The following is a 14350-nucleotide window of genomic DNA, read 5'->3' as shown; positions in this document are numbered from 1 at the left end:
TTTTTGTAAAAGGATAGTTTGTTAATATAAACATTTTCATGTAATTTTACTTTTTTTATACTATAACAAAGATAAAATCTGGTGTTTTCATTATTTATAGGTTATTATGATAATATTTTACTAGTCTGACCCAATTGAGATCTAATTGTTCTGTATGTAGAACCTGAATTAAAATGATTTTTATACCATTGATTGTTAATATTTTCAGTGCATTTCATCCTACGGGCCGGATTGGACCCTTTGGCGGGCCAGATTTGGCCCCCGGGCCTTATGTTTGACACCGGTGCTGTAGAGGCTCTGAGTACCTCCTTCAGCACCAGACTTTTACACCCCAAGAAGTAGCGATACCACAGATACATACTAGATCTTTCACTCATTTATAGCTTTTCTACCCATTTTTTCTCTGCACTTGCTTGTTGTATGCTGCTGCTGTTAACCCTCCGGTATCCCATCTAGCTAGGCCCTTACCAAGCACCAAGTGGGCCATTTTGGCACACTTGTGGAATAATGTCAAAAAAATTTTCATACAGTTTGTTTTTAATTCTTTTACATTTTTTTCTATTTCATCAACTTGAGCCGTAAATAAAAATACCAAATACTGAATAACTGTCACACTTTTTAACCCTTTAAATGCTGTGTTTGTAATGTAAACAAACCATTTTTTGGATGCAAAAAACACAAAAAATTAATTTTTTTCAATATACTACATAAAAAGTGGATCACATATTATTTGATTTTTTTTTCATCCTGGCATATGTCAATGATTAACAGCAACATTGGTTAAGTTGCATTATTATTTTTGGCGCTAGGTCACATGTTCAAAAATACTAGTATCTGTCACCAAGTGTGCGTAAAATGCACACCTATAAATCAAACTATTAAATATTATATATTGATTTATTTTTCTGTTCTACTTTGATTTTATTTTTGTAAATCAAGGTCAGCCCTAATCATACATATCAAATGGAAGAAATAGTGCATTTTAGGCACACTTGGCAGACAGATGCTAGTCTTGTAATTTTCTTTTGTTTACAATGTGCACATTTTAGTTGGTGGCCAGAATTTTAAAGATCATGCAAAAATGAACAACTTTTGAATTCTAACCTTATTTAAATTGTGAAAAATAATATGAAGTTTTGTAACACAAAGTAAGTGCAAAGTGTGCCTAAAAGGCGCACCTGGATACTGGAGGGTTAACTGTGAAATTAGCCCATGGCAGGATAAATAAAGTCATAACTTATCTAGCAAAATAGTGTCAGGAGAAAGTTGTTTTAGTGGAACATTTGCTCATGAGGAACTGCTGTATGGTGTGAAAATGATTAATTCTACCCAAACAAAAATGGCAAGAAAAAAAAAAAAAAAAAAAAAAAAAAAAGGGTGTGTACTTTCAAAACAGAAAAAGCGTCCTAATACTACACTACAGAAATAATCATCTTATTTTATATTTTATTTTCCAGTGATCACATGCTGAGTAGGGGAATTCCCTTTGCCTTTAAGTCTGTAAATGAAGATTACACACAGACTTTCACAGTTAAAAGTCTGCTGTGTGAGATTTTAAAAGGATTTAAGAGGATCTAGTTGTAGATGTGACGTATTACAATGTGATCTGTGTAGAACTGTGTGAACACTACCTTAGAATGAATTGTTATATGTCACGTCCACAATTTATCCTGTTTTTGCAGTAGCTTAAAACAGACTTCAGTTTAGAGTTAGTGGCCCCTAACGTTGAATTACTGTGCATTACTGTCGCCATGATTATAAATATCCACTCAACTAAAAGGCCCAGAGCATATGAAACAAACACTGGCTCTAGAAAGGTCTCATTTTTGCAGCCACTGTTGAAAGGTTTGGAAGGAGTCAGGTTGTCAGAGTTCACCTCTAGACCTCACTAAATATCACACGCTGAAGCTTCACGCAAACATTTTTAGTCATTGCTGCAGACAAATGTCTCGGCTAACATCTGTAACAGAGATTAAAAACTACACAAATTATCACCACTGACAATCATGACTAGGCTGACTCACAATGCAGGCATGAGAGGGAGGCACTGACATGAAAGTGTGACAATATGATGAAACATGGGGACAAGTGGGAAAGCACCCGGTCTTATAATGTCTCACGAGGACATTTGTCTTTATTTTAGTGCTGCTTTACATTGAAATAGTTCTGGAGTGTGAAATGAAAGTGCAGACAGGACTGAACTGAAGAGTGATGTTCATGAATGGATGTAATTATATAGCAAACATGTCTGAAAAATGCCTATATATAGCATTTACAAAGGCTTCCCTCGAGTCTCTTACAACAGTATGAGCTCTACATTGCCCCATTTTTGACAGTATGTTCTAGTGTTAAATTATATTCAATTACTTTTACTAACCTACGCTGTAAAAAATGACGGTAGAATTAACACCAAAAAGTTGTAAAATTGCAACAACAAAAAAACTGTGACAATACGATGCAAAGTTGTTTATCTGAAAAGATTTTTGTGTCAATGATTAAATCAAATATAGCTGTAGTTTTTACAGGAAGAGTATGTGAACAAAACCAGATTTGTATGTACAAATGATGTGTTTCTATTGTTTTTAGAAAATAAAACTGAATTGAAAACATTGTGGTGCTGTTTAAATTGCAAGACCATAATGTTGAAATAACAGCATATTTGCTTTTTTTCTCTTTTTTTTTTTTTTTTTAAATAAAAAAGTTATATAAAAAAGTAAACATTCACAATTTAACATTTTAAATTTGTAAATTAATGGGTTGGTAGAGTTGGTAGAGCGGCTTGTCCAATAATCAAAGGGTTGGTGGTTAGAATCCTGGCTCCGACTATCCATATGTTAAAGTGTCCATGGAAGACACTGAACCTTAAACTGGTCCCAGTTGGACCTGGTGGTTTTGGAAAGAGCTTTGAGCACCATGAAGGTGTAGAAAATGTGCTAAATAAGTGCAGTCCACTTACCAGTTAAATCTACATGTTTAAACTGTTAAATCTACATGTTACTCCATAAATATATTTACAGTTGGATATGTTTTTTACAGTATTGTTCTGGAAACCACAGCTGCCGTTTTTTTTTTTCATAAAAACAACAGGATTTTTTTTACAGTGTACTATCAATGTGAAAATAATGATGAGTCTAGGGTTCCTAGTGCTGTTTTTTTTTTTTTTTTTTTTTTCCTTTTCAATAAAATGAACTGTATTTTTAACAGTTCTTGGGCAGCGCTAAGCACAAGATGCAAAATAACGTCATTAGCAAAGTTGTTTCTGGATCGTGCACAATGAAGAAACATTCTGTGGTGCTAAAATGACTGAATCCCTAGAAAAGAAAACGTCACAAAGACTGATGTATTTCACAAAACTTGCAGTTTTCAGCCTGTACTTGCAGCTCAGAGGTTCTTATGCTGCAAGGGGAGCAACAACCCTGCTACTGAACGACTGAAATATTCACTTTATTCCAGTGTAGCCAGACTAGTATGTGTTTATTTTAGTGCTGTCAAACAATTAAAATGTTTGATCAGATTAGCAAGGTTATCATAGTTTTGGATTTTTCATTATAGTTTAGTTTTATTTAGTTTTGACTTTTTTCTCTCTAATTCAGTTAGTTTTAATTCGTTTTTAGAGCAGGTTTGCTAGTTTTTATTAGTTTTAATTTTTTTCTAAATGCTTCGTTGTATTTTAGTTTTAGTATTAATTTTAGTTTTGTCGTATCTTTTCTCTTCTTCACCATCATATTCAAATAAATCCCAGACAGGACTCTGCTGCTTTCTCCCAACTTTAGTCTCCATGTTTCCAGGTAGAGTGGGGACCAGAAGACGACTGGAAACCACAAGTGATGAGAAGTGACGGACCGTGAAGTGTCGTATGGTGCTGCTAGCTAAAATTGCTAGTGAAATAAATCGATTTCGAATCAATCCGACATTAACAAAGAGGAAAACTAAGGGAATTTTATCCATAATTTTTATCCGTTTTAGTTAGTTTTGTAAACACACAATACAGTTTCAGTTAGTTATCATTTTTTCTTTTAATTATTGTTTTTATTTATTTAAGTTAACAAAAATGTTTTTTCAATTCTAGTTTTCGTCATTTTGTTAGTTTTCGTTAACGATAATAACCTTGCAGATTAGTCACAGGTTTGCTGTGGATTAATTTTGATGAATTATGATTAAATATTCATTTTAATCTATATTGATTGAGTTTAATTTTGCATGAGCAGACAGACTCAAGAAAGAAGGGAATTTATATGCACTTAATGTGTTCGTTGTTAGCCGAAGTGCTAGCAGAATCCCCAACTAACGTATGCTTCATGTTAATGTAGTATTTTAAGCTGGAAGTGCTTTGGTGAAAGAAAACTCCTTCCTGCAGAGTGTGTATAATACTTTATGTCGTTTGACTGTTCCATCTTGGGTTTTGTTTGTACTCTACTTTCCCATCCAGAGGGCCAACGTGCTGTTTAACGTCTTCCATCTTTATGGGTTAGTTCCGCTGCCTGTCACTACTGGATCAACTGTCCATTTGTTCATGCATGACGTTAAATCTACTTGGACAAACTGCCTGAAATGTGATGGCAGAGACGTTCAGAGCAGTGGCGGCTGCTTGTCTTTCAGAGAGGGGAAGCTCATTGTCAGCTTACATAAAAAAATGTCAAGTTATTTAAACATAAATTCAGCCCTCCGTTCCTTTTTAAGAAAATGGTCAGTGACCTTATCGTACCAAGTAAACAAGAAAATGCTGAAATTATGTTAAATTGAAACAAGGTAGTACAATGAGTGTGTTTTATTTACAGTGCAAGAAATGAACAAGTAATTTCGTAGTGGTTTCTCTCTCCATTTCACAGCAGAATGTGCGACGGTATTAAACTGAACTCTGTCAAGTGAAGGAGTAGATCTGAAAATAGCTGTCAATCAAACGGGATTCAGCCTTTCAACTGAGTCAATCAGCATGTGTAATCCTGGCGTCCAGTCCAGCCGAGCTCCGCCCACAGCTCCATTCACCCCCAGAGATGCCGAGCGTCCAGGGGCAGGACAATATCATGGCACTCATCCAATTACCGTCCAGTTTTGAGGCAATGAAAAAAACTGTTCCACTCAGTCCCATTGAAGTGCATGGACACTGAGCGTCTACGGGCAAATGCACTGAGCAGAGATCGTATGAGAAAACAGCGCAACGGGAATGTATGAGAAGTGAACAACACTGAGTCTGTTGATTTGTGATAAAGCTGATTCTGAACGAACTCGTCTGTGAGATGAACGTGTTCTAACACATTTGTAGTCAATAAAATGTCAACACAACCGTACATATTTGACCATTTAATTTTCGTAATTTTAGGGGAAGCCGGGTTTCCCTTGCAGTCTATGAGAAATCGCCACTGGTTCAGAGTCATTCTGTGCTGCAGATGGGTTAAATGCGTTAAAATTTTTAATCAGATTAATCATGATGATGGATTAATCCATGTTAATGTGTTCATTTTGACAGCCCTAGTGTATGTTAATCAATAACATCCCTGATAAGGATATAACATAAGCTTAAGATGAACTGAGAATGGTTTACTAAAGAAAATGGTAAATAGAAAAATATAATCTTGCTAAACATTTACATACTTAAATATTGTAAGACATCAGTGAAGTAAGGAACCCCCCCCTTCAGTTTCCTCAAACATCCTCTCGATATTCATCCAAAAGCCCAGACATGGACTCGGTCTCTGGGAACATAGTTTGCAGAGTCGCGCCAGTCGTCTCATTTTGCTGATCTCTTGTCAAATATTTCCTGTTTAAGTTTTCATACGAAGAACACAGAAGTTCAAGCAGCTTGGGTTTCATATTTACTTTTCACATTTCTTGCCTTCAAAAATACACTGCCCCTGGCCATGGGTGACCTTGCATATTGGTGCCTAAGCCTGTGCGTGAGTACATACTGTATACGGGTAAGTGTGTGTTTGTTCATGTTCTCAGCAGCCTGTGTCCCGAGAGCTACTTACTATAATACCCTGTCATACTCATCCGGTCATCAATCTCTACCTGACACAGATGGGATGTGTCTGCCACTGCTGCTCACTCTGTTTGGAGGTGATAATACTCTACATGATATTAAAAACATGTCTGAATTTTATTTCCAACAGCTCTATTTGTGACACAAATCACAATACAGACATAAAATAAAACTAAGGACAAAGATCCACACATTATTGTTCCACTCCTACATAATATTTAACCCTTCAATGTAGACTGTTTTTCAAATTTTGTTTTTTCAGATTATGTTAATTTGTGGAACATGGTCGGCTCCTTTATGAACGTTTTTTTGTTTTTGTTTAAAGTAGTGGAGAAACATGTGTACCATATAGTGTTAAATACTCCAGAACGCCTACAAATGTAGAGGTAAAAATATTGTATATACTCACAAAGACCTGAGACAGTAGAGAAAATAAACTCTGACAGGGTGCCATCCACATGTACAGCTGAGATAATGACAGGCTGGAAGATTATGGTTTATTATGGCACAAAAAGCTCAACCAAATACAAGTCATGAATCCTAACTTTAACAATTTTTGTCTCAAGATGCCAATTTCTAATGTTGTTTCGAGTACGCAGTGGACTGAAATCTAATATGGGCTTTAAAAATGAATTTAAACATGCATTAAATGAAGTGTATGACATGGAAGGATTAAAAAAGACACTGCTTTTAAGGAGGAAAATACTACTTTTGAGCATTACAAGCTTATTATGAGACACAACTTCACAATGCTGGTAAAAAATAGTTAAGAATAAGTGAATCTGGCGACCTTAACCTCCTAAGACCCAGAAAATGTCAGCAAAGTACAAGCTTTTTTTGTTTTTTATTAAACAAGTGCCTGTATTGGAAACTTCATGATGCAACTGTTTTTTCAGACGCAGTTTTTAAATTTTTATGTAATGTCCTTTATGGTGGACAGTTTTCTTTTCTTTTTTTTTTGTATAAAGTTGTGAAACTCTTGTCCACAAATGTGGACAGAAAACCCATAGCTGGGTCTTAGGAGGTTAAGAATAGTTAAGTTAATATTCAGGGACTTAAATGTAAATGTTATTAGCTATGAACTCACTTGTTCCATTGGTTGAATCTTTTTGCATAAAAAAAAATCATGTATTAATTCAGTTTTACTTCTTTTGGAGTGCCATTTTTTCTAGTGTGTAGCAGATTTTTTTTTTTTTTTGATCAAGGTCCTTTTTTTATTTTCAGTTTTCAAGTCAACAAAAAGAAGCATACAACTTAAACATGAAATTATTATATTCAATTCCCATCCACCTGCCCTCCCACCCATCCCACCCACCCTAAGTAATGGACCTTGGATAAATTTATCTACAGCCAGATATAATACACATACATAAAGAAATATACAAAGCCCCTTCAAACACATACATGTTGAGACACATATATACATACATACATATATATGTACACATATGCACATACGTAAGTTCACATACACTTAAATAAATAAATAAATAAGGAGAAAGACGATTAAAAATAAATAAAGTAAAAATAAATAAATATGACAAAGCCAAAAGGTACACAAATATTTAAGTTACCTAGATATGTTAGTAGCTTCCATACCTTCTGCAAAGCTGTGTGTAGCAGATTTTAACAGAATTTTCATGCTTGTACAGGGGTTGGACAAAATAATGGAAACACCTTCACCTCAAGATGATAATGCCCCAATCCATACAGCTAGAATTGTTAAAGAATGGCATGAGGAACTTTCTAATGAAGTTGAGCATCTCGTATGGCCGGCACAGTCCCCAGACCTCAACATTATTGAGCATTTATGGTCAGTTTTAGAGATTCAAGTAAGACGTCGATTTCCACCGCCATCGTCTCTAAAAGAGTTGGAGGGTATTCTAACTGAAGAATGGCTTAAAATTCCTTAGGAAACAATTCACAAGTTGTATGAATCAACACCTCGGAGAATTGAGGCTGTAATTGCCGCAAAAGGCGGACCTACACCATATTAAATTATATTTTGTTGATTTTTTTAAGGTGTTTCCATTATTTTGTCCAACCCCTGTATATTGATTAGAACTCGTTCCTTGTTAGTTTTTGTATTTTGTGCATTAGCATAACCTGAGCTGTTGACTGAGGAGCCTGTACATGTGAGGACTGCTGGTCTGGATCTTCACATATGGTGGCATTTAATTGCAGTTTCCAATCTAACATTGCTTTATTTCTGCTGGATTTTCACAAATGATGCACCTAATGTGATCTGTCCAGGATGGTGCACACCTTCACACCACTTAATGCAACAATGACTCTGTGCCTAAAGGGAGTGTGTTGTAATAGGACTGTGCTTTTTTTAGAGCAGGAAAGGGTTAAACAAGCTAAACCATTTGGGGAAGGCAGGAACCATGCTGGCTCCAATCCCGCCCCCTTTCTCAGCTCTGACCTCACTCTGAAACTTGTTCCCCCTTGTGTATGATACACACAGACACTTGCTGGGTCACATGCCTACACACACGCCTGCTCACTGACGCACACGCTCAGTTGATCACACTCACACACACATATGCATACACACGCACACACATGTACACATAGGTGTTGTTCAGATCTGTGCACATTCTATGGGGGCACCAGGGCTAAAAGAAAACACATACACACACAGAGCACGGGGCTGCTGTGACAGACTGGAGCAGGAGAGCAAGTTTGTCCAAGGAAAGGAAAGGAAAGGAAAGGAAAGGAAAGGAAAGGTCTGTTTGCTCTGTGATTAAAGGTATAGCAGCCAGAGGGGAGAGGAGGAAGCTGAGAGGGAAAGGAGAGAGAGCAGACAGACAGACAGAGAGGCGAAGGGGCAGCTATGTTGCGCCACATTTAGACCCAGAGCAAAAGAGTACAAGAGAGAGCGATTAAAGGAGCTCTGCTGAGAGTGATGAAAGGCTTTTTCTACTGCCTGCACTGAAGAGTGTGCACTGCAGCTCTCGCAAGAGGAATCCAGGTGCTCAGGAAGGACTACACTTCCAAATCCATCCAAGGGAGAAAGGCAGATTTTCCACAGGGCGTACATGGATTGCATTTCCACGCTCCTCCCGGCTTCTCTGTGGAGCCGCCGGTCCTAGAGCTGGTGTCCGGTCCTGCGAGGTGGTAATGAGAACTCCTGGGAAGCCGTGGAGAAGCCGACAGCCTGACAGAGCCAGACAGACGAGGAAGCGGGCCGGGTTTTACAGGGATGAAAGCGGCCCCAAGCTGAGGAGAACCAAGAGAGGGAGAACAGCGGAGCGGCCGAGAAGAGGAGGGTGAGGACGAGTTGTTAAAGAGTAGAAAAAAGATGAGTGTGCCGACGAACTGTGGGTTCTGTTACTCTGTGGAGCGGAGTATCACTGTGCGGAGTGGGAACATATGGGGATCACCGTGCGCTGTCAACAGGCCTATTGACATCATACAGAAACGCAGGCGGTAATTAAGAGCCATCTCATTTGTTCTCGCTCAGTCTTTTTGTCTTTCTGTCTCCTTTCATCTCAGTGTGGAATGTCTATCAACAGCATCACAGCATGAAGTCAGTGTCTATGACGAAATAAGGTCATCACTCTTAAAAATATAGCTTTTATTCTGACGTCACTCTGGTTTTTGTGTCTCCTGCAGCAATTTTAGATTTTTTTTTTTTAGACGTTTTAAGTATATGTTCAGATGTTAATTTATTTAACCTTTTCATGCATAGCGTTCACCACAGTGGACATCTATTCTACAGCTGTTCTCTTATATATTAATGGGTTTTGTTGTTTTAGTTCCATATCAGCCAACACAGTGGACACTTATGCATCATCCCATACACTACAATTCATACAAATACTGTAACTTTGACATTGTAACTGAGATAAACCTGATCTGCAGTAACATGTTTGAGTGGAAATCAATTACTAGTTGTTATTAGACTGTAATTAACAGTTTTCTTAGACAAAACTTTTTTTTTTTTTGCATATTATCTCCATGAAGTGAGTAATAACTAGTATTATAGGGTGTGATAAAAAATCAGATTAGCTGCATTAAAACTGCTTGTATTTCATAGTTTCCACAAAGTATATCACTTACACTTACATGTTTCTTTGCTTCAAAAATTAATTACGCATGGTGTCCAACTGAGTGGACGTTTTTGTAACAATAAAAAAATAGATTCATTTAAAAAAATTCAATCACATTATTTTTTCATGCCTAAATAGGAATAAAAACACTGAGGAAAAAAATCTTGACTAAGGTTCTCATAATTCATGCATCAAAGGGTTAAGTAAATCTACTGTCACCAGCCTGTTAGCAGATTTGACAGTCTGGATGTCTGACTAATGGACAGTTATTCAGGCGGAATATAGGTTTGGTTTTTAATTTAGTGTAAAACTGGTTCAAATGCAGTGTTTTACAGTGTGGGCCATCATTTATATGGAAGTAATAGTACTACGTAGTTGAAAAATTAATAACACTTGGAAGAAGGATATTTTCTTTTGCATGAAATGTTGAATCCTACTAAGCACAACCTCTGTCAGGCCTCAGAAAACATCATTAAAAGACTGAGAATGTAAATGTCTCTGCTGCAAATGCAGGTTAAACTGCAGCAAAACTAGTGAGTTAATAGGTTTTAGACAAACACAAATTATTTACCATCATCATTAAAGCTTCTGGTTGTTTCCACAAATACTTGAAATTCACTTGCATGAGTTAGATGCAGAATTTTTCTTCTTCTGGTAAAGCAGTGCATTTATTACACACATCATGAATCAATCAACTTTCCTCAGGATGGATTTTCTTTATATTCCTCCTCAGACTCAGCTAATTCAGGTTTATTTAGGTCTTTTGCATTAACTTAAGTTCCCCTCTGGCATTTTATCTTAACTGAGCTGCTGTCTTGGTGTAGGAGATCACATCATTTTTTGTTGTGTGGCTCATGACAATGTTTTTTTTTTTTTTTTTAAACTCCATAACAGACATGATTTCAAGAGCAAAGTAAAATGTCACTGAATCTCTTAGCTCTAATTTTACTTAAGTATTCAAAGATCTTGTGCTATAGTTACAATAGCAATTCAATGCTTCCATCCTTACATAGTTTAGCAGTAGATTTCCTGCGCTGTGATTTAACTCTTTGTCTTTTGTAACTGGATGTCTGACGTTTGTGTACTGCATAATCATTTTTATCTGCAATATTTACAGAAACATTCCTTTGTCCTTATCAGTTTGCCCTTATCAGTTGTTTTTGTTTCATATCTGCATGTACAATTTTTTTTTATTATTTTTTTTTATCACATTTCCTTTTGTTGGACTGGGCACTGGTCCAATCAAAATGTCAAACTCCATGAAAATAATAGCTTTTGAGTATTTTTAAGGATTTAAATAGACATAGTATCCAATGAACTTGACTTCAAATAAGCACCAACTAACAAAATGTTCATGTGAAGTTTGACAGTTTATGAAAGCAGTTCGTAATATACTAGACATGGTTGTGTGATTAATATTGCGTGATGCGTATCAGTACAAATGTTCTCATAGGAAAAGTCCCCCTTTAGTTTTGTAGTTTCACATATAATCCTCGATGCCACAGGGGAGACTGTGAGGGAGGACTCTAGAGATAAAGTTATGTTTACATTCTGCTCCTCTGTCCTTTCTCATGCTGGATATATGTTTATCAGATTTAATGTAAAACAGTTGTGAGGGGGCATCGAAAGGGGACTCATCATTTTTCCTTAATTAATTTTTATAAGACGTTGCTTCTGTTCTTTAAGTCCAGGGGTAATGAGAAAAGCATGGAGATGTCACTTTCATACTTAGCACCGCTCAGATTACTTCCACCTGTGGACATAAAACTGTCTGAAAAGCAGTCCTGACATTTTTCCTGCTTCATCTGTCTTTGTTAAACACACTCGGTTAATATGGTGAGTCAGACAGAGGCAGCGAGCAGGGAGCTTTATTTGGGTCGGGGTATTGATCCTCCCCGCGCTCTGATGATCACAGTCTGTTACGGCTAAACCACAGGTTTGTTCAGTGGAGAAATAGTACAGAGAAATTGGAGGGAGATCATCAAACATCTGTTAATATCACAGTGAACAAGAAGACATTTTTAATATTTATAAAAGTAGAGGGTTTTCTATTTGAGGGTATTTTGACCATAAAACTTATCCCTATTTACATTAAAATATCTAAAAATGACCTGTTACAATTTGATGACTTGTTCTCATAGCAAATATTTTGAATGTTCAAATTCAGGACTGGCAGAGAAATTGTTACTGATGTGCCCTTGAGCGAGGCACTTAACAAACCCATTTGCCAGTCAGGTACCTAACATGGCAGCCCACTGTTCCTAGTCTGCAGTGTGTGGTATGTTCCTGCATGTTCAGTTAATGATGGGTTAAATACAGAGGTTCATTTTGGTGTGTGCTGCATGCCCAAATATAAAATATATACTGACAAATAAAGGTTATTCTTCATTTCATTGTCATCTGATAATGGTGTTGTACCCTTGTTGGAGGGAAACCTGATCAAGAAAAACCAGATAACACATCAGAGGTCTACAATGTGACAGAATCATACTTTTGGTTGGACAGCGTTTTTTAAAAACTCATTGTATCTCCTTAGGGAAATTCATGCTGCGTTCCAGGCAACCCGTAACTCGTGTTTTTCCAACTTCTCTGGAAAAGAAATCTGGTACCTGCTGAACTGAAGAAAAGGGAGGGTACCAGATGGGTAATCTAGGATAAAATGTTCTCCAGTGAAAGCCCTGAGTGCATATCTTTGAAATAAGACTAGGCAATAAAGAAATCTGCAAAAATGTGTGATTTTACCCATTTTTCAGTGTCAAATGACCTTGATCTTGTCTAAAATCATGTGACCTTGACCTGTACATGATTTGAAACCTTCATAAACGACAGTAGCATCCCCCAAAACCTCTAATATGACATTTGCATGAGCAAATATGGCATAACTAACCGACAAATGCATGATTTTCCATTGAAAAATGGGCTTTCTGCACTCGGCTGACGGGCACCCTAAAGATGGCAGTAGGGGGAGTCTAAAACTTTACGGATTGGACCGAAATTTTTTTTTGGAGTTACTAATATATAAGAGATTAACTGGTAAAATTAAGAGCTTGATCGGAAAAGAAGTCCAAAAAATGGGACGCCCTATTCCACTGGTGAGAATGCACTGAAATGGCAGTCAAACCCATGACTTGCCACCCGTGAACTCGTACTAGATCGATTTACTCCCAGTTCTGAGCTCTGACGTCACGTAGCCCATGAAACAACAATGGCGGCCCCCATAGATGCGGTGTTTATGCAAATTGTTTATTAAAACAAGGTATTGCTCTGACATTATTTATCTGCAAATGTTCTACATAATCAGCAGCTACTCTAGCCTTAGCTAGTTTTCAGTCCATTGAGTGCAAGAATAAATTAATACAAAATACGTAACCAAATATACAAATAACATAACTTAAAAGGTATAACAGCCTCTCTTGCCTTATGGCCATTTTTACTCCTCTGTTTCCCTCAAATAAGCAAAAAATAAGCACCTTTGATGATAGAAATGATTGTAAATGAGCATAACGAGCGGTCCGCCATTCTGGTTTGTTTACATCTAGCTACCACAATTCCTTGTGCTCGGGCAGTTTGGTGTGACTTTCCTGGAACATTATGAAGTCATGAGTTGTGGTTTGAAATTGTGACTTATGGGCTCAAAAACCGGCTTGGAATGCAGCATCAGTCTCTGTGTTTTACCCATCTAGTACACAAACACAGTACCTAGCATTAGCATTAGCATGTAGCCCATTAGGAGCAGTCAGCTACCACTGAAGGCACTTATTGACTAAAGATCTTCATCAGTACCTTGGTTTAAAGGTGCTGGAAACTTTCGTGACCAATTTTTCATCAACTCTGTAAAACCTCAGTCATAGCCTACGTATCATGAATCTGTAAGTCTTTCTGTGATTACTCACCTGAATCTCTTGCATTATAGTGAACAATTTCGTAGTACCATCCACCATAAACAGACCATATGTTTACAAACAGAGCCGGGAGGTAACTCGGGCATCTTCAGAATTTTGTCGCTCCGTGCACTGTGGGAAATGCCGGTTTGCTCCGCTGTCTGGCAGCTGCTACAGACATGAGGCGGAAACGGCAAGAGCTCCCTTCTCTCTATGCATATTCCTCCAGCTGTTTCCGCATTCAGCCGTTTCCGCGTGTGTTTTTTTCATCCATATAACAGCATATGGTCGTGCTGCCGCTGCCACTGTCAGGCAGCGGCGGGAGCCTTCACTTCCCACAATGCACGTCGCGACAAAATTCTGAAGATGACTCTGTAAACATATGGTTTGTTTATGGTGGATGGCACTTCAAAACTGTTCACCGTAATGCAAAA

At 37.4% G+C, this 14350-nt stretch overlaps 1 protein-coding gene across 5 annotated transcripts in view; it reads left to right on the top strand.

The window, feature by feature from the left end:
* The window catches only part of pde4ca (phosphodiesterase 4C, cAMP-specific a), a 135088-nt gene that overhangs the window by 57984 nt on the left and 62754 nt on the right, over positions 1-14350 (top strand). The window contains exon 1 of one of the 5 annotated variants that reach the window (XM_030160810.1): positions 8441-9252. The exons of 3 other annotated variants lie outside the window; for them this stretch is intronic. In XM_030160810.1, coding sequence (XP_030016670.1) covers positions 9104-9252 — 149 coding nt within the window. In that variant the 5' untranslated portion in view covers positions 8441-9103. Of the gene's footprint in view, positions 1-8440; positions 9413-14350 lie in introns of those variants that run through there. One more of the 5 variants, XM_030160811.1, reaches the window with a different exon arrangement.

This window comes from Sphaeramia orbicularis, chromosome 17 (genome assembly GCF_902148855.1).
Source record: "Sphaeramia orbicularis chromosome 17, fSphaOr1.1, whole genome shotgun sequence".
In the NCBI taxonomy this organism is placed as follows: domain Eukaryota; kingdom Metazoa; phylum Chordata; class Actinopteri; order Kurtiformes; family Apogonidae; genus Sphaeramia; species Sphaeramia orbicularis.
Note: the sequence above shows the minus strand (reverse complement) of the source record. Positions and strands in the feature narration are given on the sequence as shown.